Below are 25,216 nucleotides of genomic sequence, written 5' to 3'. Positions count from 1 at the left end.
AGCAGCTCAGCATTGTTTTCACTGCTGAGCGGACCTGACGCACTGACATCTGGCCCTTCTTAAACCGCCCGAACCACTCATGGACCTGAGTCTTCCCCAGAGCATCGTCCTTGTAGGCTTGCTGCAACAAGGTGAGTGTTTCTGCTGCTGTTTTTTCCCAGCAAAAAGCAGAATTTAATGTTTGCGTGCTGCTCTGGCTTTCCGGTTAATGTCGCCATTTTGGAAAAAGCGCAGACCGCCGCTGCACTCTTACTATAAATAGCGCCTGACAGGCGTCAGTGTCACTCTGGGAGCTCAGCTTTTTCACAGATATGCACGAGGCTTACCTGTAGCACATCTGACGGCCAGAAGTCGAAACTCATTATTATTAGTATTTTATGACCACATTCCGGGAATTTTTGGGTACCCCCTTGTATATGCGTTTTTCACCCCCCAAAAACACAGTTTTTTTCAGCTGCCTGCGAGAGGCGTTCCTTATTTCAATCTCTGGGAGTTGGCAACCCTAGGAGTGGCGGACATGTTGAGAGCTCACGAATGTAAACAATCACCAAAAAAAATCTAGACGTGAGCAGGAAAGGACATACGAGTAGAGCTGCAGAAAGTAAGAAAAAAATGCTGAAATACCAAAAAGGGTCAGATATTTGTGGACTTACACTTAATAAAGAAGCCAGGAGCCATTATCTTGGAAAAAAAGCAATTGTCAACGGTTTGGAACTGTACGAGATACCCACAGAAGACTGAAGCAACAACAACGACAATAACGACTGTTATGGTGACATGTAAAGATGTAGATGCACAAAAGAAAGCGGGCATGTTTTAAAGGATAGCGGGGCTAAGTGTGGAAGCATCCATACTAAACAGAAGTGAGGGGGTCAAAGGAGTCGTTTTTATTGAGCCTCTGCAGTGAAAGAGAGGACCTTACTGGAGGCTGTAAGGTCAAGCAAAAAGTATAAATTCAAATCAAATCAAACTTTATTTGCAGAGCACTTTTTCATATTTATAAAAAAAAATGCAAAGTGCTGAACAGTAAAAAGAAGAAAAGAAGAAAAAATTCAAGAAAAACTAAGGTGAGAGTCAATGGTCAAATAATCATGTCTTATTGTGTATGTATCTAATGATGCTAATATTTGTTGGCTGTTTTTCCTTCTGTGTTTCAGAAATGTGCCCTGAGCCTCTCCACAGTGCTGCAAGAAGCTGACCTACTGAGAGAAAAGACAGACTGTTTCTTCTACCTTGTACATTACGGTTAAACATGGCTATGCAAAACCATGAGATTTTATGTTGAGATATATATATATATATATATATATATATATATATATATATATATATATATATATATATATATATATATATATATATATATACACACACACACACACATATATATGTGTTACTATTGCAACAACACATCATCAGGAGGGTAAAACTAACCTGTCTCACGACGGTCTAAGCCCAGCTCACGTTCCCTATTAGTGGGTGAACAATCCAACGCTTGGTGAATTCTGCTTCACAATGATAGGAAGAGCCGACATCGAAGGATCAAAAAGCGACATCGCTATGAACGCTTGGCCGCCACAAGCCAGTTATCCATATATATATATATATATATATATATATATATATATATATATATATATATATATATATATATATATGTACATATTTTTTTTTTTCCACTGGTATTTTATTTAAGTCAAGATTTCCACACAGTGCGCCAGTTGAATTCTGTCAGTATGGGGTATGTTGGAAGCACATATAGGCCTGTTGGTTATTGTCCTGTATACTTGAAAGGCTTTATGTTCAGCCTTTTCAGTGCTTTGAGATGGATTATTAATGTTAATGTGTCAATATATGTTTTACTTAAGTAAGTAAAACACATTTGTTACTTAATTCTGTGTGATATTTCCTCAAAATATATAGGCTACATATTAAATATTTTGTTTTACTGGTCTTGTGGTCTAAACTGTGAAGTGTATGGTCAGGGTTTACAGATGGTTGTGTCCATCCCACCTTGTCCCTCCAAAACACGCCAGGTGTCCCACTTTTTGTCTTTCTGGAGGTGGTCACCCTAAGAATGGCACCCCACAGGGGTTAGTTAACAGTCCAGTCCTCTTCAACGTCATGATTAATGATATATTTAAAAATGTGGGGTAAGGGTTCAGGAGGTCACTTTTTGCAGATGATGGGGCAATATGGAAGAGAGGCAGGAATGTAAAGTTTTTATTCAAGAAAGTGCAGGAAGGGTTAAAAGCAATAGAGGAATGGGCAAATAAGTGGAGTTTTAAAATATCTGTAACTAAAAGCAATTTCATGGTGTTTGGTTTTAAAAAGGAAATCCCACAAACACAACAAAAATTGTATGGCCCCATACAATTTAGAGCGGGTTAAAGAATTCAAGTTCCTGGGACTGTGGCTAGATGAAAGACTCACCTGGAAAATCCACATAGGAAAGGTTCAGAGTAGATGTGAAAAGGTGATAAACATCCTTCGGTGTCTGGCTGGTAGTGAATGGGGAACAGAGAGGGGGACTATGCTCATGATATATGGAAAACCATGATATATGGTCAACAATAGACTATGGGAGCTTTGTTTATGGGTCTGCCGCAAAGTCCGCTAGGACAAACTAGATGTCGTCCAAGCGAGGGCTTTAAGAACACGCTATGGGGCTTTTTGTAAAATGCCCATTCCTGCTCTGCTAGTTGAAATGGGAGTGGCCACTCAGAATTAGGCGCAGCAAATTAGGATTGCATTATTGGGCAAAACTAAATGGTAGTAGCCTGAGTCTCTCAGCCAAGTGCCTAAAAAATGAAAATTGGGAGTTTTTTGTGGGGATGAAAAAAGGAAACTTCCTATCTGGAGCTGGAGAATTGGCTGGGAGAGTGGGACTAGACAAAGACTAAGGCCTGATACATTCATTCTGGTCAGTTTTGCCAATGTGGCTGCTCCCAGGGCCTATTGTAGACTTAACACTGTTACAGTGTATTTCCACCGGACGCGACGCGAAATTTTCGTGTGATGAAATTACATACAAAGTCAATGTAATGAGGCGATTGTCGCTCAATCTTGAGCGGCGGGCGACGGACGGCAAGCGATGATGTGGCGGGCGGCCGGCGGTGAGCGTTTCCAGCGAAAAATCCGCGCACACGTCAACTTGCATTGCCAGTCGCCATCGCCCACCGCTCGCCGCCTGAAGCCCGCTGCTTCATCGCTCTCTACGCTTGTTGCTCCAGTTGAAATAATTGAACTTTTCAAGTGAATTCACGTCAGGACAGCCTATCAGCGTGGAGGTCTTCACGGACGTGCTGACGTAGGGCATACAGTGATCCGACCAACAGAACAGTCGGCATGATGCCAAGGCGAGCGGCGAGCTTGCTTGCGCGATCTCATTTGTTCACCGCTTCTGATGGAAACACAGTGTCAGCCTGAAGTAGCGCTGGAACCAGCCGTCATCCAGGCACAGCTCCTGCAGTAGTGCTGTGACGTTCAATGAACGAGCCGTTCGCCCCAACGGTTCTTTTAAGTGAACGACGAGAGCCGGTTCATAGCTGTCTGAGAGCCGTTCCTTTGTGCAAATTGTCCACGCTTCCTTCTCGTGTCTCCTGAGTGTCTCCGAGTCCAGCTGTCACCGTTGCCTTCATGTGAACGACCGAGTTTCAGTTTTCCGCAGCTCGCTCCAGTCACCTGAACGCAGCAGCTAACTAGCGGAGGAGAAGTGTGTAGAACCCTGAGCGGAGCCGGTGTTTTGGAATAACTGGTTTCCCTATTAATTGGCGACTGGGGTTCTTTCACGTCCCTTGTTGCTGATAGATGTTAACAACCAAACAAAAAGCCATGTCTGTCAGACCTTTTATGAGTCTAATTTCAACATCTGCTGCCAGTAGCAGCAGCAGCAACAGGAAATGCTAAAGGAAGTCAGTCACCAGTTAACAAGGACACAAGTTAATTTGAAACACCGTATTGACCGCTTTATCAGAGGTTTTAGCAATGGAACACACACACACACAGACGGACAGCCGGGTGCACACAGGACTGTGGGACAAACATCAGAAGAATCCTGCCCACTGCTGCTGTGCAGGAGACGGTGATGAGGAGGGCAGTGATGTTTCTGCAGGATGTTCTGTGTTGCATATTTGTACCAGCGTGACACGTCATGCAAATCAATTCACACACCAGCGATAAAACTCGGGTGTCTAGCGCGGCGCGGTGTCATTTGTCGCACGAATGCATTCGCGTTAAACGCATCCGGTGGAAACACACCGTTAGACTGGAAGCAGAAGGAAGGCATCACTAGCTCACAGGCAGAAAGCTACCTAAGCAATACATGTGGGGCACATTTGCAAATCTTTACAGATGGTTCTAGGGACCCAGACAGTCAAAGAACTGGGTGTGGAATATATGTGGTGGGCCCTCAAGTTCATCAAGGTTTACGTGTGACAAATGGGACATCTGTGTTTGCCTCTGAAATAATGGCAATAACTTGGTCACTATGGTGGGTTGAGCAAGTCAAACCAGACAGAGTCGTAATTTGCTCTGATTCAGCTGCTGCCTTGATGGCCTTGAGGAACAGAACATCTCAAGCCAGGGCTGACCTCATAAATGAAGTTTGGATAAGCCTGCTCAGGGTGGAAAAAGGGGGGTGTGATGCAGCGTTCCTTTGGGTCCCAGCGCATTCAGGGGTAGAGGGGAACGAAGTGGCTGACAGGCTCGCAAAGTACACGCTCAGGAGAGATAATGTAAACGTTAAAATGCCTTTAGGCAAACCAGAGTTTTATAGTGCCATAACGGAGGGGCTCGAAAAACAGTGGCAGGAAGAATGGAGCAATGAAGTGAGAGGGAGGCTGTATTTCTTAGCACAACCATCTGTCAAAAAAAGAGTGTGTATATGTGGAATGACAGGAGAGACACAGTCAAACTTACCCGACTGAGATTTGGACACTGTGGTCTGGCCAGCTGCCTGAAAATATTCAGGAAGCATCCGCATGCGCTGTGTGAGTGTGGAACAGAAGAGACTGTGGTACATGTCCTCTTTGAATGAGAGAAATATAGGGCAGAGAGAGCTCAGCTGGCCGAAGAACTGGAAGGCTTCGGAATCTCCACATTGAATTATAAAACTCTGTTCAGTCGAGGGAAGGAGAGTCGACCTGTGGAGAGAAGAGTGTTGGCTTTTCTTCACTCCACTGGCCTCGATCAGGGGATATGAGAGAATTCTAAGGAGTACTATCCTGTTCTGAACTGTGAGGGGCAGTAATACGCAAATACCGTCTACACTGCCGGAAATCTCACTGAAGAAGAAGAAGAAGAAGAAGAAGAAGAAGAAGTCGTCATGGCGGCTGTGTTGCTTTGTCTCTGAGAGGAAATATTTCATCTCCTGCAGCAACAATGAGTTCAGTTCAGGCTTTGAGAGAGTTTATCAAGCAGCGACTAACTGCTGCTGCTGGAGAAATATTCACCGTGTTTCAACAAACTATCGTCCAGTTCGAGGAGGAGATTTATCGACAGAGAAAACTTCTGGAAATCAACTGGAAATCTCAAATCAGCTTCCACAGAACAGGTATTGAGACGTGAGAATGAACACATGAATGTGACTGCTGGAGGATCTTTACATTTATTTTAAAGCTGGCAGACAGAAACGAGGCTGCAGCTGCAGTTCTTGTTCACAGTGAAGTAACAGAAACCTTCAGTATTAAACAGCTTCTGTATCAGAAACAGAGGAAACGGTGTTTGAGCTGTTTGCAAACTGAGGAAGTGATTTATTTACACTCAATCTGAGCTCACACTCGTTTGTGTAGATTTAACGGTTAATGTTTATAAAACAGACATTTCAGTAAATCGTTTCGAGTAATGATGCGTTCAAATGTTGCTCGGAAAAAAGTCTGAACCATATCACTTTGGAAACTTCCCACAAAGGTTTCAGAGCTCAGAGAAAGTAATGTTGCATCCAGACAGTTTTCCCATTTTTCCTTTCAACTCCACGGGTACTTTCAGTTTTACAGAAAGGAGCAGATTTTCTGTTTTTGAATGTTTCTGAATTCAGTGTGTCCTGTCCTGTTTCATCCACCCATCACTGTAAAACCTTCACATCCATCACATCAGTGACTTTTGTCTTGTTTCCCTCCAGAGAGTCCACAGCAACACAATGGTAACCAGCAGACGAGCTCCAACCACTCTGTGAGAGACTTGACCACCCAGAGACTCACTGCTGCTGCTGAGGAAATATTCACCCTGTTTCAACCAACTGTGGTTCAGTACGAGGAGGAGATTGGTCGTCAACGCAGGATGCTGGAAATCAACTGGAATCCTCAAATCAAGTTACACAGAGCAGGTTTGGAAACGTGTGAATGAACACATGAATGTGGCTGCTGGAGGTTCTCCATCTTTATGGTGCTGTGAGCAGACGTGCTTGATGGAACTATGACTACTTTTCCCCTCACTGGTCTGCCCAGTGAAGTTGTGGAGGTTGATGTTGTTTGAAGAGGCATTTCCTGGCAACATTTAAAAGCAGGATGTCTCATTGTCCCTCCACCTCAGGTACTGGTAAACAATTAACAGAATGTTGCAGGTGAGTGAATCAAAAAAGTTAATCCAAAAAAGTAATCAATCAGCAGCTAAAGACAATCAATAAGTAACAGTTAGGGATGCACATGGTTAACCGTTTGACCGTTAACTGATGACAGGAGCTTTGACCGATTAATACTATCGGTTATTTATTTATTTTTTTTTTTTAAGCTCCAGCTGAAGCGGAGCTCTCCACAAAGCCCGTGTGTCTTCATGCATGTTGGCATTATCGGGTTTCCCCCCGAAAACTTGCTAAGCCTGGTGGTTGGACTGCCAAAGAAGCCCACCGTGTTTATGAAGAAAAAAAAAAGTTTCAAGAGCCGCTTCTCCTCCTCCGCTGGCCCCCCCCATCGAGAGGGGCCAGCTGAGGTGGCTCGGGCATCTGTTTAGAGGCTAAAGAGGGGAATCGGAGAACATTACAATAAAATTATAATGCAGGCGACTGGTTTGATCAGGCAGCGTTCGTGGATCACATGCCGGTCACATGATCTGGTCACATGACCAGACAGCCGCTCGCGCTACGCGCTCATAGCTAAGCTACTCGGTTCAAACAGGACGTCAACCATGAAGCTCCAGGTCCATTCTCCACCTCTAACCTGTCAGTCACCATAGTCACACAGTTTGTCCTCCAGTCCCCTGCCTGCTACGTGAGGAGAAGCGGCGCTGCCGGCACGAAAAAAACTGCAAATCGTCGCAGCGCAGCCGGCATCGCTGCACTACGATTCCCAGAATGCCTTGGGTCCGGTCACATGACCAGACAGCTGCCAAGCGCTGTGCACTCGTAGCTAAGCTACTCGGTTCAGACGTCAAACATGAAGCTCCCAGGAACATTATCCACCATCGTGATAAAAAAAAAAAGAGGCTTTTGGCCGAGTTGGTAAGCAGCTTACAGTCAAGTCGGCACCAACCAACTCGGCCACTCGAGAGCCCCCCCCCCCCCCCCCCCCCCCCCCCCGGCGGGGCCGACTTGGCTTGATGCCAACTTGACTGTATCCCGGGGCGGTGCCGAGTTGGCCGGGGCCGACTTGGAGTGGTGCCGACCTGACTGTATCCCATCCATAAGTCCAGCAGTACCTCCTTCAGTCCAGCAGAGGGCGCATTGTTACTGTTAGATGTTTAGTGCAGTGTGAAGCAGTAGAAGAAGAATGTGTATGAATGGAATCCTCCAGACTGATGAAGCATGTTGTTTGTGGCTGGTTCATTAAACAGAAGCACCGCAGTTCCACCGTTTGGACAGTGAATCATTTTGAGGAAAGAACACGTGAACCATTTTAGATTAAATCCACTAGTTCGATGTTTACCATTGCGGCTCGCAGAAGGCTGCTCTGACGACGTGCTAACATCCATGCTAACTCGCACTGGCTCTGCCTCATCAAGGAGCCGCGGCTTTCTGATGAAAATACACGTCACCTCTGACCCCCTATGGGTTCACGTATCGGCCATAAGGTGTCGCCATTGCAACCATATCACCAGATGCCATTAAAAGCTCTAGAGACCGTCTTTGGTATCGCCGTTTTGGTGCATAAAAAAACACATTTGCAATAAATAAACCAGCGACGCTTAGCCTGGCGGGGGGGGGCAAGAAAAGCCTGGCGGCCCGCCAGGCCGATAAAGCACTGAGGGAAACCCTGCATTATATTACAGATATCAATGACTGCGTTGCAGATGGCACCTTAAAGCTTGTGTCCAGAGTTTTGAAAGAGAGAGTTCTTTTTAATCCAACATCTCGAGGTTCCGCCCTCCCTCTGCTTTCATGAGCGACCAAGCCACGCCCCTTTAATTGTGCACGCGAATTATCTGTAGGGTGAAAATGAGAGCCTCCGAGTCCTACAGCATCCTACACGTTTAGCTGTTTACGGTGGATGTTCAGCAGACAGTGGATATATCTGAGGTAAGCACGGCGGCTGCTGCGCAGCTAACTCACCTCTGCCTGGGGGGGGGGGGTTCGCGGTGGTCGTTGTTGCCGTCATACAAAAACTCCAAATAAGGGATTTGAGTCATAATATGTTCTTCTTTTTTCATTTCTAATTAGAGCTGGGCAACGATTACATTTCTTAATCGTGATTAATTGCACCCCAATCCTTGAGTTAATCGCGATTAAAATGGCTCATTTGAAGTCTGCCGATTCCATTCAGAATGTGTGTGTTACATAAATAATTTTACAATTCATCAAATATGATTTATAATGGCTTAAAATACCAAGTCTTTACCAAGATTGCCCCCCAACACACACACACATACACACACACATACACACACACACACACACACACACACACACACACACACACACACACACACACACACACACACACACACACACACACTAACAGCAGAGCAGATGAAAAATAGAAGTTTCTGATGAGCGCTCACTTCCTCAAACTTCATCCTATCTCCAAGACAGCCTAAATTCAGTCACGCCGAATTTTGCCTCATCCTTACCTTTATTAAGCCAGATTGTGTGTTGAAGGGAAATGTACTTTATTTTGCGTGTTTTCAGCGCCTGAAAAACGAACAGCTGGCCGAAACGCTGCACCGACATAACTCACGATTTAAGTTTCATTTTCATTTTCGTCATATTTGCGCTTGTTATTTCAGTTTGTACGTCATACCAGCATTTTCCTCGTGATTTTTCTGATAATTCGGCCGAGTTCAATATGGCAAATAATGAGGAATGGACCGTGTTTCACCGCTAAAAGCGCGTGTGTGTTTTTGTTTTTTTGTTTTTTTTTTTTTGTTGACGCTCAGCTGGAGCGCGGTGAGGCTCTCCTACTCGGGGGCAGGACAGGTTCGGCTAGCAGCGCACGCGGCGTCCCCCGGCGCGTTGTGTGCGGGCAGTCAGATGGGTTAATATGGGAGGTGAGAAACTCCGTGCGCGGCGCTTCCGCGTTCAGTGCATTCCCCCCGTACAGCACTCACTGCAGCACTCCACTGTGTCTACTCCCCCCCCCCCCCCCCCCGTCTTGTAAACAGTCACACTGCCCCCCCCCCCGACAGTCACCACACACAAACACTAGCTTGCAGTGGCGCGTCTCGTGGAGCGGCCTTTATGCAGGAAAACTAAAGTTTGCGTGTAAAAAAAGCAACAATTATTTTAATTTAACTTGACCTTCTAGGGGGGGGGGGGGGGGGTGCCGTTGGGGGGCGGGGCGCCCCCCTAATATAATGGTAGGGGAAACACTGTGGGGGTCTATGAGACGAAGGCAGGGCTCATAAATAAATTTTTATATTGCTTTATGCTAATATTATAGTAAAGTATCAAACCAGACTAACACATTTAAGCTCTGTTAAAAAATGATACATCCATTGGAAACGAACGGAAACTCCGGACACGAGCTTTAAGTCACTGATTAATTCCAGTTGCCTTCATGTTGTACAATAGGGGAGGGTGTGTATCTTTGTGCGCATTTACGCATGTGGCACAAAACCGTGTGACATAGAATTTTTTTTTTTATCTCCAGACATGCCGCAGGGGCTCATTCTGGGCTCAGCTTCGGCACTACAGACTGTTTATCTGCTCCTTTATTACAGATTATTTCGAGATTTAGCGCATTAAGTGCATACATTGTCAGTACGTTATCATTTAATATTAAAGTTTATTTAGTCTTTTTTCTCTGTTTCTGAATCGCGGGGGCGGCGCTGGAACGATTAGGCACTTTCACTTCTGTCGGCAGACCTTCTCATCCCTCCCGACAGAGTCTGCTCTCTCTATCCACGAGTTTTTCTCTCTCTCGTACCCCTTTCTCACTGCAACTAGCGGGTCGACCCGTGTTTAAAAACACGGGTTGACCCGCTAATCAATCGGCAAGAGCCCCTTTCACACTGCCTGCCGACCCGGGTCTTAAGTGCCTGCCGGCGTGCTGCATGGCGGTGTTTTCCCGCGCTGATGATGTAACCACATTGATGACATCATCAGCGCGACGGCGCACAGAGACGCAAACAATGGAGCCAGGCATGGAAGCTGCGGACGCGGTGTTTTGTTCTGTTTTCGTACTTAAGAAATGTCCAGACTCGACGCCGACTGAACGAAATCCGTGCGCTGATGACCAGACGGCAGATGGAATTTGTCACTGAAATGGCAGAGAGGCACAGAAGCTACTGACGGAGGAGGCAGGTCTACATTGTCTCTATCATGGCTATTGTTGACACTGTTGCTCCAACTGTTGGTCGTATGTGGGTCCAGGATAGAGCACATAATTTTTGGTCAACAATGGAGCGTTTTGACAATCTGCTCTTTTATTGCAGATTATTTATAGAAAATGAAGTACATACATTCTTAGTCTGTTATCATTTAGTATGAGAGTTTATTTAGCCTTTTCTGTTTGTGAATCGCGGGGTGGCACCCGAGCGATTACACTTTCACATTCATTTCTATCAGCAGACCTTCTCGTCCCTCCCGACAGAGACTGCTCTCTATGTCCACCAGTTTTCTATTCTCTGGAGGTTTCTTTAGACGGAGCAAGAGCCTGATGGCTTCAGAGTCACTTTACTGCATGGTTTGTTTGCTGTGGCGCTCTGACGCAAGTGTATACCGGCACGACCGGCATGTACACGCAACACAGTCACGGTCAAATCGATCCGCGTGGACCCCAGCGGACAGAAATTCATGACGGGACAGGTGTCAGTACCCGGTCCGGCATCGCTTGGATGTCTGTCAATCACAACAATCCGGGCGACACACACGCACACCACATCTCTCTCTCTCTCTCTCTCTCTCTCTCTCTCTCTCCCTCACACACAAATGTGCTCGCCGACCTCATCGCCACGTGATGTTAATTAAATGAAGCCTCGAGGTATAAAATTTGCCTCGATCATTTTTTGTACTCGAGTTACTCGAGTAATAGTTGCAGCCCTATTTGAGTATTTGGTCAAACTTCTAGCTCCTGCCGTCACTCGGCTAATGACTAATTTCCGGAGACCTGTTGTGGAATTTTTGGTGATACAGAGCGAAAGATGATGAGTCAAAGTGTTGACGCTGCACAAGGAGAGTTTATTCAGGATTGCAAAGGAAATACACACAGATCAGCTGATCAAGAACGAGGCTACTGCTCCGAAGAGGATTCAACCCAGTTCTGGCATGACTTCCGGAGATGCCAGATTATATCTTACGTGAGAATAACAAGTGGACCCCTTAAACATTGGACGTCGTATGGACGTCCAGATCATGTCCATATTGCGTCCGTCCGTCCAAGACCAATTATAGACCTATTTTGGACGTCCAAAATAGGTGAGGTATTTGGACGTCTTATTATTACCCAATTTCAACATCTAGATGACGTTGAAGATCTGGACGTCTAAATTAGGACCCAATATCGACGTCTACATGCGGTTGAACATTTGAAAGTCGGGGAAACTTTATGTTCCTTGATTAAAAATGTTTACCATCTGAACGAGATGAGGAATGACGTATTATATATGAAATGGGTTTTGATGTACTTTATTTTTGTTTTATTTTGAAGGGCGACAGACAGGAAGTTCTGTGTCTGTGTTCAGTTATTGGCTGCCATAGTGTATATTAACTTGACTGAGTGAACCCGGAAGTGGAGGTTTGTCAGATGCGTACACTTTACTGCGAAAGCCACAGAGCTGGAGACGCTGCTGTCGGGCTAATTAAGTGTTTTTCCCTTGATCGCTAGTCCAGCAGTTGTCGGGGAACACTGATTCATGTTTTGTGGACCGACGGTAGTCTGGAGCCACCTTGAACTGGCCGGTCACAGTCCCTTTTGAGGGCAGTCAGCACCATAGCATGCTGGCACAGCAGATGGGAGGAAGAGGTAGCTGCATATTCGTCACTGGTCCGGTATTTTGAGTACAGTTTTTGCAATAAAATCTGTTTAAAAAGAATTGGATTGTGATCGTAGTTTCCTGTACCTGTGAATTTTGGCTTGTCAGCAGGTTGGATGCTGTCTTTATGCATTTCGAGTTAGCATCTGCTGGTGATTGATTCAAATAATAGGAAAATAACCTTGGCAAGCATGTCACCTTCTACAGTGGGACTTTATGCATAGTAAGCAGTATAAATAATAATAATTTACTATTGGAAAAGTGTTTATGTGAATGTTAACCCCGCGTTGTATTTCTTTTTCTTTGAATCTGTTTGTTTTCATTGTCTCGTAAAGATAGAATTATGTCTAATTAAAGAGCCGCCCAAGCGGTTAAATTTAGTACGTAATTTCATCAAATTGTGAACTTCGGAGAAATATTTTTTAAAACTTTATTAAAACATTTTTTTAAACCCCCACTTTGTTTCGTGGTTATTGCTCTGTATTTCAGGATAAATGATTTTCTGCAAACTAGTGGTCACCATGACAAATGACAACGGCATGCAAAGAGTCCCGAATGGGAGGAGGAGTCCCCTAAATTGAAGGAAAGCACCCCTTACGGCGTCCCGGCATTGAAATGTATAGAAAGTGCCCCAATATGAAAAGAAGTCCCACAAAGCGGAAAAAAAGTGGCCCCTCCGGCGTCTTGGGTCGTCTCGGGTAACCTTCCCCTGAACTGAACCGAAAGTGCCCCAAAGTGAAGGGGGCGGTCCCTGGGTGGAGCCCGGCGGGGTAGCCCCTTTCGAAACGGGCACCCCGAAGCCTGCCTCCCTGTGGTGGCTCGAGGGATAGCGGTAGCCCAAAATGAAACAGAGGCATTCCCTCACAACTCTCCCTAACGCTACTGCAGCCGCTGCACTGATCCGCCTATCAATCTCACGCTCCATCCGTCCCTCACTTGTGAACAAGACCCCAAGATACTTAAACTCCTCCACTTTGGCCAGAGTCTCTCCACCGACCTGGAGGGGGGCAGGCCACCTTCTTCCGGTCGAGGACCATGGCCTCGGATTTGGAGGTGCTGATCCTCATCCCTGTCGCTTCACACTCGGCTGCGAACCGCCCCAGTGCATGCTGTAGGTCCGGGTTCAATGAAGCCAACAGGACAACATCATCTGCAAAAAGCAGACATAAAATCCTGTGGTTCCCGAACCGGACCCCCTCCGACCCTTGGCTGCACCTAGAAATTCTGTCCATAAAAATGATGAACAGAACCGGTGACAAAGGGCAGCTCTGCCGGAGTCCAACATGCACTGGGAACAAGTCCGACTTACTGCCGGCAATGCGGACCAGACTCCTACTCCGGTCATACAAAGACCGGACGGCCCTTAACAAAGGGCCCCGGACTCTGTATTCCCGAAGCACCCCCCACAAGACACCACGAGGGACGCAGTCAAACGCCTTCTCCAAGTCCACGAAACACATGTGGACTGGTTGGGCGAACTCCCATGAACCCTCGAGCACCCTGTGGAGGGTATAGAGCTGGTCCACTGTTCCACGACCAGGACGAAAACCTCATTGTTCCTCCTAAATCCGAGGTTCGGATATCGACCGAATCCTCCTCTCCAGTACCCTGGAATAGACTTTCCCAGGGAAGCTGAGGAGTGTGATTCCCCTATAGTTGAAGCACACCCTCCGGTCCCCCTTTTTAAACAGGGGGACCACCACCCCGGTCTGCCAATCCAGAGGCACCGTCCCCGACTGCCACGCAATGTTGCAGAGACGTGTCGACCAAGACAGTCCCTGCACATCCATAGACTTAAGATACTCAGGGCGAATCTCGTTCACCCCCGGTGCCTTGCCACCGAGGAGCTTACCAACCACCTCGGTGACTTCGGCTTGGGTGATGGACGAGTCCACCTCTGAGACCTCAGCCTCTGCTTCCTCCATGGAAGTCTTGGCGACGAGATTGAGGAGGTCCTCGAAGTATTCCTTCCACCGTCCAACAATATCCCCAGTTGAGGTCAGCAGCTCCCACCCTCCACTGTAAACAGTGTTGGCGGAGACCTGCTTTCCCTTCCTGAGGCGCCGGACGGTTTGCCAGAATTTCTTCGAGGCCGACCGATAGTCCTCCTCCATGGCCTTTCCGAACTCCTCCCAGACCCGAGTTTTTGCCTCCACAACCACTCGGGCTGCAGTTCGCTTGGCCTGCCGGTACTTGTCAGCTGCTTTGGGAGTCCCATGAGCCAACAAGGCTCGATAGGATTCCTTCTTCAGCTTGACGGCAGCCCTTACTTCCGGTGTCCACCACCAGGTTCGGGGGTTGCCGCCACGACAGGCACCGGAGACCTTACGACCACAGTTCCGGGCAGCTGCTTCAACAATGGAGGTAGTCCACAGTCCACTCGGACTCAATGTCCCCAGCCTCCCTCGGGACATGAGAGAAGCTCTCCCGGAGGTGGGAGTTGAAAACCATGCTGACAGAGGGTTCCACAAAACGTTCCCAGCAGACCCTCACAACACGTTTGGGTCTGCCAAGTCTGTCCGGTTTCCTCCTCCACCAGCGAATCCAACTCACCACCAGGTGGTGATCGGTCGACAGCTCTGCTCCTCTCTTCATCCGAGTGTCCAAAACACGCGGCCGCAGGTCAGATGACACGACGATAAAGTCGATCATCAACCTCCGACCTAGGGTGTCCTGGTGCCAAGTGCACTTATGGACCCCCCTGTGCTCGAACATGGTGTTTGTTATGGACAAACTGTGACTAGCACAGAAGTCCAACAACGGAACACCTCTCCGGTTCAGATCGGGGAGGCCATGCGATCCAATCACCCCCTTCCAGGTCTCACTGTCGCTGCCCACGTGTGCGTTGAAGTCCCCCAGTAGAACAATGGAGTCCCCAGTCAGAGCACTGTCCAGCCCCTCCCAGGCACTCCAAGAAGGCCGGGTACTCTGCACTGCTGTTCAGCCCGTAAGCCGAGACAACAGTGAGGCGCCTGTCCCCAACCCGAAGGCACAGGGATGCGACCCTCTCGTTCACTGGGGTGAACTCCAACACATGGCAGCTGAGCTGTGGGGCTATAAGCAAACCCAAACCACCCCGCCGCCTCTCACCGCGGGCAATGCCAGAGAAGTGAAGAGTCCAGCCCTTCTCCAGAGGTTGGGTTCCAGAGCCCAGGCAATGTGTTAAGGTGAGCCCGACTATATTTAGCCGGTACCTCTCAACCTCCCTCACAAGCTCGGGCTCCTTCCCTGCCAACGAGGTGACATTCCATGTCCCTAGAGCTCGTCTCTGTGTCTGAGGATTGGGTCGCCGGGCACCCTGCCATCGGCTGCCACCCAAGCCACACTGCACCCGGCCCCTATGGTTCCCTCGGTGGGTGGTGAGCCCACCGGAGGTCAGATCCACGTTGTCCCTTCGGGTTGAGCCCGGCCGGGCCCCGTGGGCAAAGGCCCGGCCACCAGGCGCTCGCTTACGAGCCCAACCCCCAGGCCTGGCTCCAGGGTGGGGCCCCGGCTGCGCCATACCGGGCGACGTAACGACCTTTGTTATTTTTCTCTGCATAGGGGCTACTGAACTGCTCTCAGTCTGGCCCGTCACCCAGGACCTGTTTGCCATGGGAGACCCTACTGGGGGGCTTAAAGCCCCCCGGCAACATAGCTCCTGGGATCATGCGGGCTCTCAAACTCCCCCACCACGATAAGGTGGCAGTTGTAGAGGTATATATGTATGTATATATATATATATATATATATATATATATATATATATATATATATATATATATATATATATATATATATACACACACACATATGTATAAACAATAGGGGTGTGCCATCTAAGGCACCTCACGATTCGATTCGATTACGATTCAGGGTGCTACGATTCGATTATTCAACGATTATCACGATATTAATGATAAAAACGATTATCATGATTTTTTTTGTGCATTTTTTTCCCCCTCACTTAGTGCCCACTTCATACTTTGAAACAATGTACAGCTGTTTCTCGGTATACATAAATCTTTTTTTTTTCCCCTTGTCCTGTTCGGCAGCTGGGGCGTGCAATATTGTATGATTGTAGCCTTTTACTATCCGAACAGATTTTAATGTTAGCTGTACATTGTTTCATACTTTGAAACAATGTACAGCTGTTTCTCAGTATACATAAATCAAAGTAATCAAACAAATTCAAAAAAAGTATTTTTTATTGATGTCAAGTGGTCCATCAGCAACCATGGCATAAACTTTGTGCCTGTAGCTGTGGCCTAAAGAGCCAATACAACAAAAGGCTGCCCCTGTTGACAAAAGATCAACAGTTACCTCCCTTAAAGGGGAATGGTCGTTTTTACAATCTGGACCTAATTTCACATTCGTCACAACAACATTTACTCACCCGTTTGACTTTCGTGTGATTTGCAGTTGGTTCGGAGATAATTAGATGCTCCCATATCCATATAACGGCAGCGGGCGGGGCACCGACATGCAGCCATTACAGACGCTCTTTTCTCTTATGTTTGTTGTGGGGTGGTAGATACATGTAAATTTATTAAGTCAGCATCACTTAGCGCTATTGGGAAGTCTGTAAACCGGCTAGATTGAGCAACTCTCCGGGAACTCTGAAGCGATGATGTCATCACACTGCGCCGTGGCGCACATTCATTCTGTTTGTTTACATGGAAGTAGCGTCTCTGCTCTGCAGTCAGACCACGGCATCTCGATCGGCTTTTTTAGTCAGTCAGAGTTTATTTTCAGCTGGTTGTAACTTTGGTACAATGGTTCCAGTGTGCATATATCCTGGCTGTGAAGGTAAAATGACCAGCTGGACGTCACTGAGCTCACAGGCTCCCACATCGTGACCGGGATTTATTGAAGCTATGGCTAATAGCGCTCAACACGGACCCCAGCATCAAAGTTCCAACTTTACCACATTTGGATTATCGGGTGTGTAGTGCCCACTTCACATCGGAGGACTTCTTCCCAGTTCAGGAAAGAAATGAAGGCCAGAAGATCCAGAGAATGAACCTCAAAAAGAATGCCATTCCAGCGGCTGCAGGAGGAGAGCAGGTCGAGGTAACAAGACGCTAACGCTATTCATTTTTTTCTTTACTAATGTCTAGAGGCTTGGATGTTTACTGTTTAGTTCATTTGAGCAACAACAAAGGATGATACAAGTATATCTGTCAATGACAAGAGTTGTACATAAACAGCAAAATATTCTGTACACTGTTGCTCAAAAGGAGTAGGAACAAGTTTATAACATTCTAGCCAACTCTAGACATTAGTAAAGAAAAAAATGAATAGCGTTAGCGTCTTGTTACCTCGACCTGCTCTCCTCCTGCGGCCGCTGGAATGGCATTCTTTTTGAGGTTCATTCTCTGGATCTTCTGGCCTTCATTTCTTTCCTGAACTGGGAAGAAGTCCTCCGATGTGAAGTGGGCACTACACACCCGATAATCCAAATGTGGTAAAGTTGGAACTTTGATGCTGGGGTCCGTGTTGAGCGCTATTAGCCATAGCTTCAATAAATCCCGGTCACGATGTGGGAGCCTGTGAGCTCAGTGACGTCCAGCTGGTCATTTTACCTTCACAGCCAGGATATATGCACACTGGAACCATTGTACCAAAGTTACAACCAGCTGAAAATAAACTCTGACTGACTAAAAAAGCCGATCGAGATGCCGTGGTCTGACTGCAGAGCAGAGACGCTACTTCCATGTAAACAAACAGAATGAATGTGCGCCACGGCGCAGTGTGATGACATCATCGCTTCAGAGTTCCCGGAGAGTTGCTCAATCTAGCCGGTTTACAGACTTCCCAATAGCGCTAAGTGATGCTGACTTAATAAATTTACATGTATCTACCACCCCACAACAAACATAAGAGAAAAGAGCGTCTGTAATGGCTGCATGTCGGTGCCCCGCCCGCTGCCGTTATATGGATATGGGAGCATCTAATTATCTCCGAACCAACTGCAAATCACACGAAAGTCAAACGGGTGAGTAAATGTTGTTGTGACGAATGTGAAATTAGGTCCAGATTGTAAAAACGACCGTTCCCCTTTAAGTGCAAACAATAGCAGATATGTCATATATGCAGATATATGTTCAATTTGAATTTACTACTTGGCGTGCAGCATATCTAGACACCTACATCTAGATATCTATGTCTATATGTCTAGGCGGTAGTGGGACGTCAGAGGGAGCTACGGGAGCTGCAGTGTTGTTGTGTGCGTGTTTTTTCGACTGCCGATGCTAACGCATGTTTCTGATCCCTGCTCTTGGAATAAACATCGTCACGCTGCCAAACGCCTCTGGACTTCTTTCAGGCATATTACAGAGATAAATGTTTTGGTTGTTTTGTTTACCTCTGAACTGAAAGCTTTGTTTACGGCGCCGCGCCATGCGCAGTACGGCTCATTGTTTCCGGGGCGACATGAGGCTACACGGTGCTTTTTGTTCCAGTGTAGCGTAAAATGGACGAATATCTATTGGATGAATATGTTGTGGACGAGAACTTTGAATGATTTTCTCTTTAGCAAAAGCAGCGTTGGCATTTAGCACTAGCTTTTAATCCAGAAGAATGAATCTCACACTCTGTTACTGTAGCTAAAGAGCTAGCTGTCGCCATATTAACCGGTCCGTCACTACAGATGTCCGGGTGGTGCGCAGGAACAATACTTTGGTTCCGCAAGTGGCGTCCGTGCTCCTGGCGTCTAGTTATTATGAAAAATAATCGATTTTAAATATTTATGAATCGTAATCGAATCATTATGTGTCACATCACGATTAATCTAATAATCGATGTATCAGCACACCTCTAATAAACAAGCCCATTGTCCATACAGGTTTGTCACTAGATTATTGCTGCTATGTGTACCATAAGAGTATTGTATCAGATGACCATGTAATTTCATAATGAAAAAGTCTAGTAAGGAGAAGGGGGCTATTATTGTGCAGGACAACACTTAATACTAAGGGAAAAGTACTGAAATTTGTTTACAGGGTGTCCAAAGGGCCTAGAATAGTTCATACCATGCATGTTGTATTTGTGTGTTTTACTGGGATTTGTGAAATGAAGGTGCACAACAACTTGTGTCTTGAAAAGTTTTATAGTGTCTTTAGTCACCGCACAACATGCAAGTCGATACACCTGAAATAAACTGAAAACATAGAAAAAAAAATATGCCAGAAATAAAATGAAAAGGTAGAGAGAAAAAAGCACTGCACACACATTTACAGTTACAGCTGCCTGTATGTGGGGTTCTCATCAGGCTTCGTTGGTGTGCTGGCCCAAGCTGGACCATCCCGGTAAAAGGAGTTTTCGTGTCCACCCGGCCCATACTGGGGTATTTGCAGTTGTGGATGGGGAGCCTGTGGTGCAGGGCCTCGGAGTCTGGACAGAAGCATGCTGAAGAGAGCACAATTGCTCTCTCTGTCCACCCTCAAAAGTCTCTCCTGGCTCTCCAGCGGCTGTCTCTGGCTGTCCATGAAGGCTTGGAAGCGAACGTCCTCCCGCGCAGCAACCTCCCGGTCCATCTCCCTGATCTCTGCCATGGCAGAAGCTGGCATGGTGGACGCTTGTTCGATTCTGGTCTTCCGGCGTTTCCGGGGTGGGACAGAGGAGCCTGCAAAAAACAAAAACAGCCGTGTAAGACACTAATCACAAGGCAAAAACAATACATATGTACACACACAGACTTTTTTTTTTTTGTTATCGTCATTTCAGGAAACAATGGGTGTTAAAACTTACCACTTGTTTCCTCCCTCGAGGTCCCGGGCACACTTTCTGTATGTGTTGCCGTATCTGCTGGCGTCGAACCCGCCGTGTCCTCTTCCTGGGTGGACTGCGTGTGTTCTGTGTCCCTCTCAGACTGTGAGAGGTCCGTGTCCCTCTCCGAATCGGCGTCTCCGTTGTTGGCAGCCGGGCTGCTCAAACCTGAGGATGACACGGAGGTCGCGGCCGCCAACATGGAGCCGGACAGCATCACAGGGTTGGCCAGGGCAGAATGTCCATAGATGTTTTGGCAGAGGTCATAGAATTTCCACTCCACCCATCTGATCCCGCTCCGATTCCTCTGGTCCCTTATTTGACGGGTGGTTATTAACCGGTTCAAGGGCGTTGGTTATCGGTCATTAAAAAAAAAAAAAAAAATTAAATGTGCATCCCTAGTATCAGTGGGACTGTACCGTGTTTTTGAATTTTAAATGAAAGTTTTCAGATTGACTGCTGGAGTAACACTTTTTTTTATTTGGAGCTGTTGAGATAATGTTGCTAATCTTTTATCTTCTGCATTTGTTTCCTTGCAGAGCTCCAACAGGACCATGACTGCAGAGTGGAGCAGGTCTTTAAACAGGAAACAAACTACTGTCAAGAGCAGGATGAACCAGAACCTCCACAGATAAAAGAAGAACCACAACCGCTGCACATCAAACAAGAAGAAGAACCAGAACCTCTACACATCAAAGAAGAAGAAGAACCAGAACCTCCACACATCAAAGAAGAAGAAGAAGAACTAGGACTTGGTCAGTTTAAGGAGGAGCAGGAGGAACCAGAATCTTCACAGATTGAGGGACACAAAGAACTCAGTATCAGACAGAAGGAAGAACAGTTTACTCTGAAGTTTGAAAGTGAAACCTTTCAGGTTACTTCTGTTGAGGATCAAAGTGACCTGAGTGAAGCAGAAGTACCGGAGACTGAGCAGTTCCTCTCTCAGGACTCTGAAGTCCACCATGTGAAAAGACACATTGACTCAGAATCAACTGGAAATGCAAAGCTGAAAAAACTCAAGATGTTTCATAGAAACAGTGTGAACAACTTTCATGTTTCAGAGAAGCAGGATGAATGTGAAAAGCTTCTTTGTGAAGAAATGTGTGAGAAAACTGACCATAAAAAACATCAATTATGTCAGAAGGTCAGAATGGTCACTGATGAGAAGATACTTTGTGAAACATGTGGCAAAAGTTTCAGTCAACAGAGTTGTTTGTTGGTTCACAAGAGAACTCACACAGGTGAGAAGCCTTATTCTTGTGAAACATGTGGCAAACATTTCAGTCGGCAGAATGATTTGAAGGTTCACTTGAGAACTCACACAGGTGAGAAGCCGTATTCTTGTGAAACATGTGGCAAAAGTTTCAGTCAACACAGTAATTTGACGGTTCACATGAGAACTCACACAGGTGACAAACCGTATTCCTGTGAAACATGTGGCAAAAGTTTCATTCAGCAGAGTCGTTTGTTGATCCACAAGAGAAGTCACACAGGTGAGAAGCCTCATTCTTGTGAAGCATGTGGCAAAAGTTTCAGTACACTAAGTGATTTTAAGGTTCACATGAGAATTCATACAGGTGAGAACCTTCATTCTTGTGAAACATGTGGCAAAAGTTTCAGTCGACACAGTAATTTGACGGTTCACATGAGAACTCACACAGGTGAGAAGCCGTATTCTTGTGAAGCATGTGGCAAAAGTTTCAGTCAACCAAGTGATTTGAAGGTTCACATGAGAATTCATACAGGTGAGAAGCCTCATTTTTGTGAAGCATGTGGCAAAAGTTTCAGTCGGCAGAGCTCGTTGTGGGTCCACAAGAGAAGTCACACAGGTGAGAAGCCGTATTCTTGTGAAGCATGTGGCAAAAGTTTCAGTCAACCGAGTTATTTGAAGGTTCACATGAGAATTCACACTGGTGAGAAGCCTCATTCTTGTGAAACATGTGGCAAAAGTTTCAGTTTTCACAGTTCTTTGTTGGTCCACAAGAGAACTCACACAGGTGAGAAGCCTCATTCTTGTGAAACATGTGGCAAAAGTTTCACTTGTCACAGTTCTTTGTTGGCCCACAAGAGAACTCACACAGGTGAGAAGCCTCATTTTTGTGAAGCATGTGGAAAAAAATTCAGTCAACGGAGTTCATTGTTGGTTCACAAGAGAAGTCACACAGGTGAGAAGCCTCATTCTTGTGAAGCATGTGGCAAAAGTTTCAGTCAGCCGAATAATTTGAAAGTTCACATGAGAATTCACACTGGTGAGAAGCCTCACTCTTGTGAAACATGTGGCAAACGTTTCAGTTTTCACAGTTCTTTGTTGGTCCACAAGAGAACTCACACAGGTGAGAAGCCTCATTTTTGTGAAGCATGTGGCAAAAGTTTCAGTCGGCAAGGTAATTTGAAGGTTCACATGAGAATTCACACTGGTGAGAAGCCTCATTCTTGTGAAACATGTGGCAAAAGTTTCAGTTTTCACAGTTCTTTGTTGATCCACAAGAGAACTCACACTGGTGAGAAGCCTCATTCTTGTGAAACATGTGGCAAAAATTTCACGCAACAGAGGTATTTGTTGGTCCACAAGAGAATTCACACAGGTGAGAAGCCTCATTCTTGTGAAACGTGGCAAAAGTTTCAGTCAACGGTGTGATTTGAAGGACCGCATGAGACTTCACACCGGTGAGAATTCTTATTCTTGTGAATTATGCGGGAAAAGATTTATTTATTGTAATTCATTGCTCCACCACCTGAATACTCACAAATGGATAAAATCACAAAAGACTATAAGAGATGTCATCCAGGAAGTCCAGCTTTAACCCCAAATCACAAGAAATCATTCAGTTTGAAGGAAACATCACTGATTCAGACACTGTTTAGCCTGCTTCAGGAAACTTTGTGGTCTGTAACAATAAATGTGAATTTTCAAGAAATGGAAATAAAATGCTGATGTGAATGTGATACTGACAAAATAAGCGATTATTAGGTTTTGGTTGTTTTCCCCCTGTTCCACTGACATTTTACTTTATACCAGTTGATGATAAAGAGACAGATGAAGTGCATAGTAACATGCTGCTCTCCAAATGGACACAGGGTGGCAGCACCCTGCAATAGCGTCATTCGGGGACCCTTTGCGGGTGCAGAGCAAAGAAGGCTTATCATCTGGATGGATGGAGAATGAACAACAGTTGTCCCGTGTGCTGATTTCGGTGCAATATGTCCCATATCTACAGGTCAGTTACCCCACTGTGTATGTAATCACGGATATTGATGAAGTAAAATGAATCCCTGGTGATGTGTGTTCAGTGAAGCAAAATCAATCAATCAATCTATTTTTGTATAGCCCAGTATCACAACAACAGTTGCCTCAGAGGGCTTCAAGATGTTACATTGGTCGGTAAAAATAAAAACAGTGAATAAGCATAATGTTAATGCCAAATTCACAGTAACGAGACAAAACGAAGCAACCACCGCCTTAGACCCTCACATCCGGCAAGAAAAAACTCCAAAAACCCAGTGGGAAAAGAAGAAATCTTGAGGAGAACCACAGTATGGAGGGATCCCTCTCCCAGGGACGGACAGCTTTGGCAACAGCTCGCATGAGACAACAAGAAGTAAAGCTTAGGACTATGTTGAGTACAGTCCGTTGGACGGTCCAGCACAAGAACCACGGATCCCGGCAAACCCAGACAACAAACATATGTTTCGCCAACGTTGGCCCGATGTTCCAACTTTCATCTCAAAGATGTTCCAGGGAGAGCGTTTGCTAAAGGCCTTTGTATGCTTGTGCATCGCAGCGACCGGCGTAGGCGTAGATACTTCATCACCGTGACGGAGAATCGTAAATCAGGCTTAGCTGGCAAGACATCACCAAGACGTCGGCATTTGATCTGTAATAACAACCGGCCAATGTTCTAACGACTAAAGCTGTAGCGCCAGGGCGCTCACAGCTTCTACAGCATCAGATATGCGACCTTTTTTAATTTAGGTCAGACCTTTAAAATTACACGCTTTACTGTCCCAGATGCTGGGAAGAAGACTGCAGGAAGATCAGACTAAATCTGGATGAGAGGCACTGATGCTGGACACCATCGCCAGAACAAAACATCATCAATAAATGAGTATTTTATAGTAGTAGTTTATAGTAGTTTGTAGAAATGCAGATGGTTTTAATGAGATAGATGTTACATCCGAGGTTCTATTTTATCCCTACTGACCGCCAGAGGCGGTGCTGAAGGCACTGGAATGTTCCCTTCGCGCATGCGCAGTTCGAGTATGTATACCAACAACCTCACTCGTGACCCCTGGGTGACCCAGGAACTGCTTATCGGTCCTCTGCAGTCGACGTCACGCTGTTGCATTGTGGGATTGAACCGCCATTTCCCTGGTTATATCTCGCTTTCGAGCTTTTATCAGCGATTCACGTTATTGAGCATTGTTTCAGCATTATTTCTCCAACATGTGAAGATTGTGTAATCCTTAAAAATCGCCGTCTTCTCCATCTACAGGGCAGTGGGTTAAGCGGGTTACAGTATCTTCTGTCCGTCAGTTCTTTTGCTGTCTTCCGTGCTAAATAAATTGATACCAAAACGGCAGGACAGGTTTTCAGCACTTTTTATTCTTCACTCCAAAACTCGCCCCGCGGCCCTCACACAGCGCTCCTCACCCGGCTTGGAGACCTCCAGAGACTCTCGGTGAGGAGAGACTTCCAGGAGCGCCCCGGGGTTGGATGCTCAAAGCTCTGCTCTGCTGGGATCTGCTGCGCTTAGCTCTTCGCTGACACCGTGCTAACTTAGCCACAATTGGCTCGGATGCTGGAGCCTCTCCCGTCAGCCGCCCCGCGCACAGCGCTCCTCGCCCGGCTTGGAGACCTCCAGAGACTCTCGGTGAGGAGAGACTTCCAGGAGTGCCCCGGGGTTGGATGCTCAAAGCTCTGCTGGGATCTGCTGCGCTTCGCTCGACACCGTGCTAACTTAGCCACAGTTAGCTCAGATGGGAATGTCGCGGAGCTCCTCTCCGCCTCTGTGTTTATACAGCGGGTCCCCGCGCGCTCCACGGCCAGCACGGAGCGCGTCTCCGCCCGGGAGCAGAGATCTTGAGCTCTCCCGTCAGCCTCCGTGGGGCAGCTCCACTCGGCCCC

At 46.5% G+C, this 25,216-nt stretch overlaps 1 protein-coding gene across 1 annotated transcript; it reads left to right on the top strand.

The window, feature by feature from the left end:
• Positions 1–6,299: 6,299 nt before the first annotated feature.
• LOC115394142 (zinc finger protein 2-like) lies at positions 6,300–22,501 on the top strand (the record flags this gene model as incomplete). The annotated part of the gene is made up of 4 exons (XM_030099366.1): positions 6,300–6,325; positions 20,631–21,609; positions 21,694–22,088; positions 22,173–22,501. Coding segments are annotated over exons 2-4 (1,221 nt in total), but the record flags the coding sequence as incomplete, so codon positions are not given.
• Between the last annotated feature and the right edge of the window lie 2,715 nt (positions 22,502–25,216).

This window comes from Salarias fasciatus, chromosome 9 (assembly GCF_902148845.1).
Source record: "Salarias fasciatus chromosome 9, fSalaFa1.1, whole genome shotgun sequence".
In the NCBI taxonomy this organism is placed as follows: domain Eukaryota; kingdom Metazoa; phylum Chordata; class Actinopteri; order Blenniiformes; family Blenniidae; genus Salarias; species Salarias fasciatus.
The sequence above is the reverse complement of the archived record's forward strand: the minus strand, read 5'-3'. Positions and strand labels throughout refer to the sequence as shown.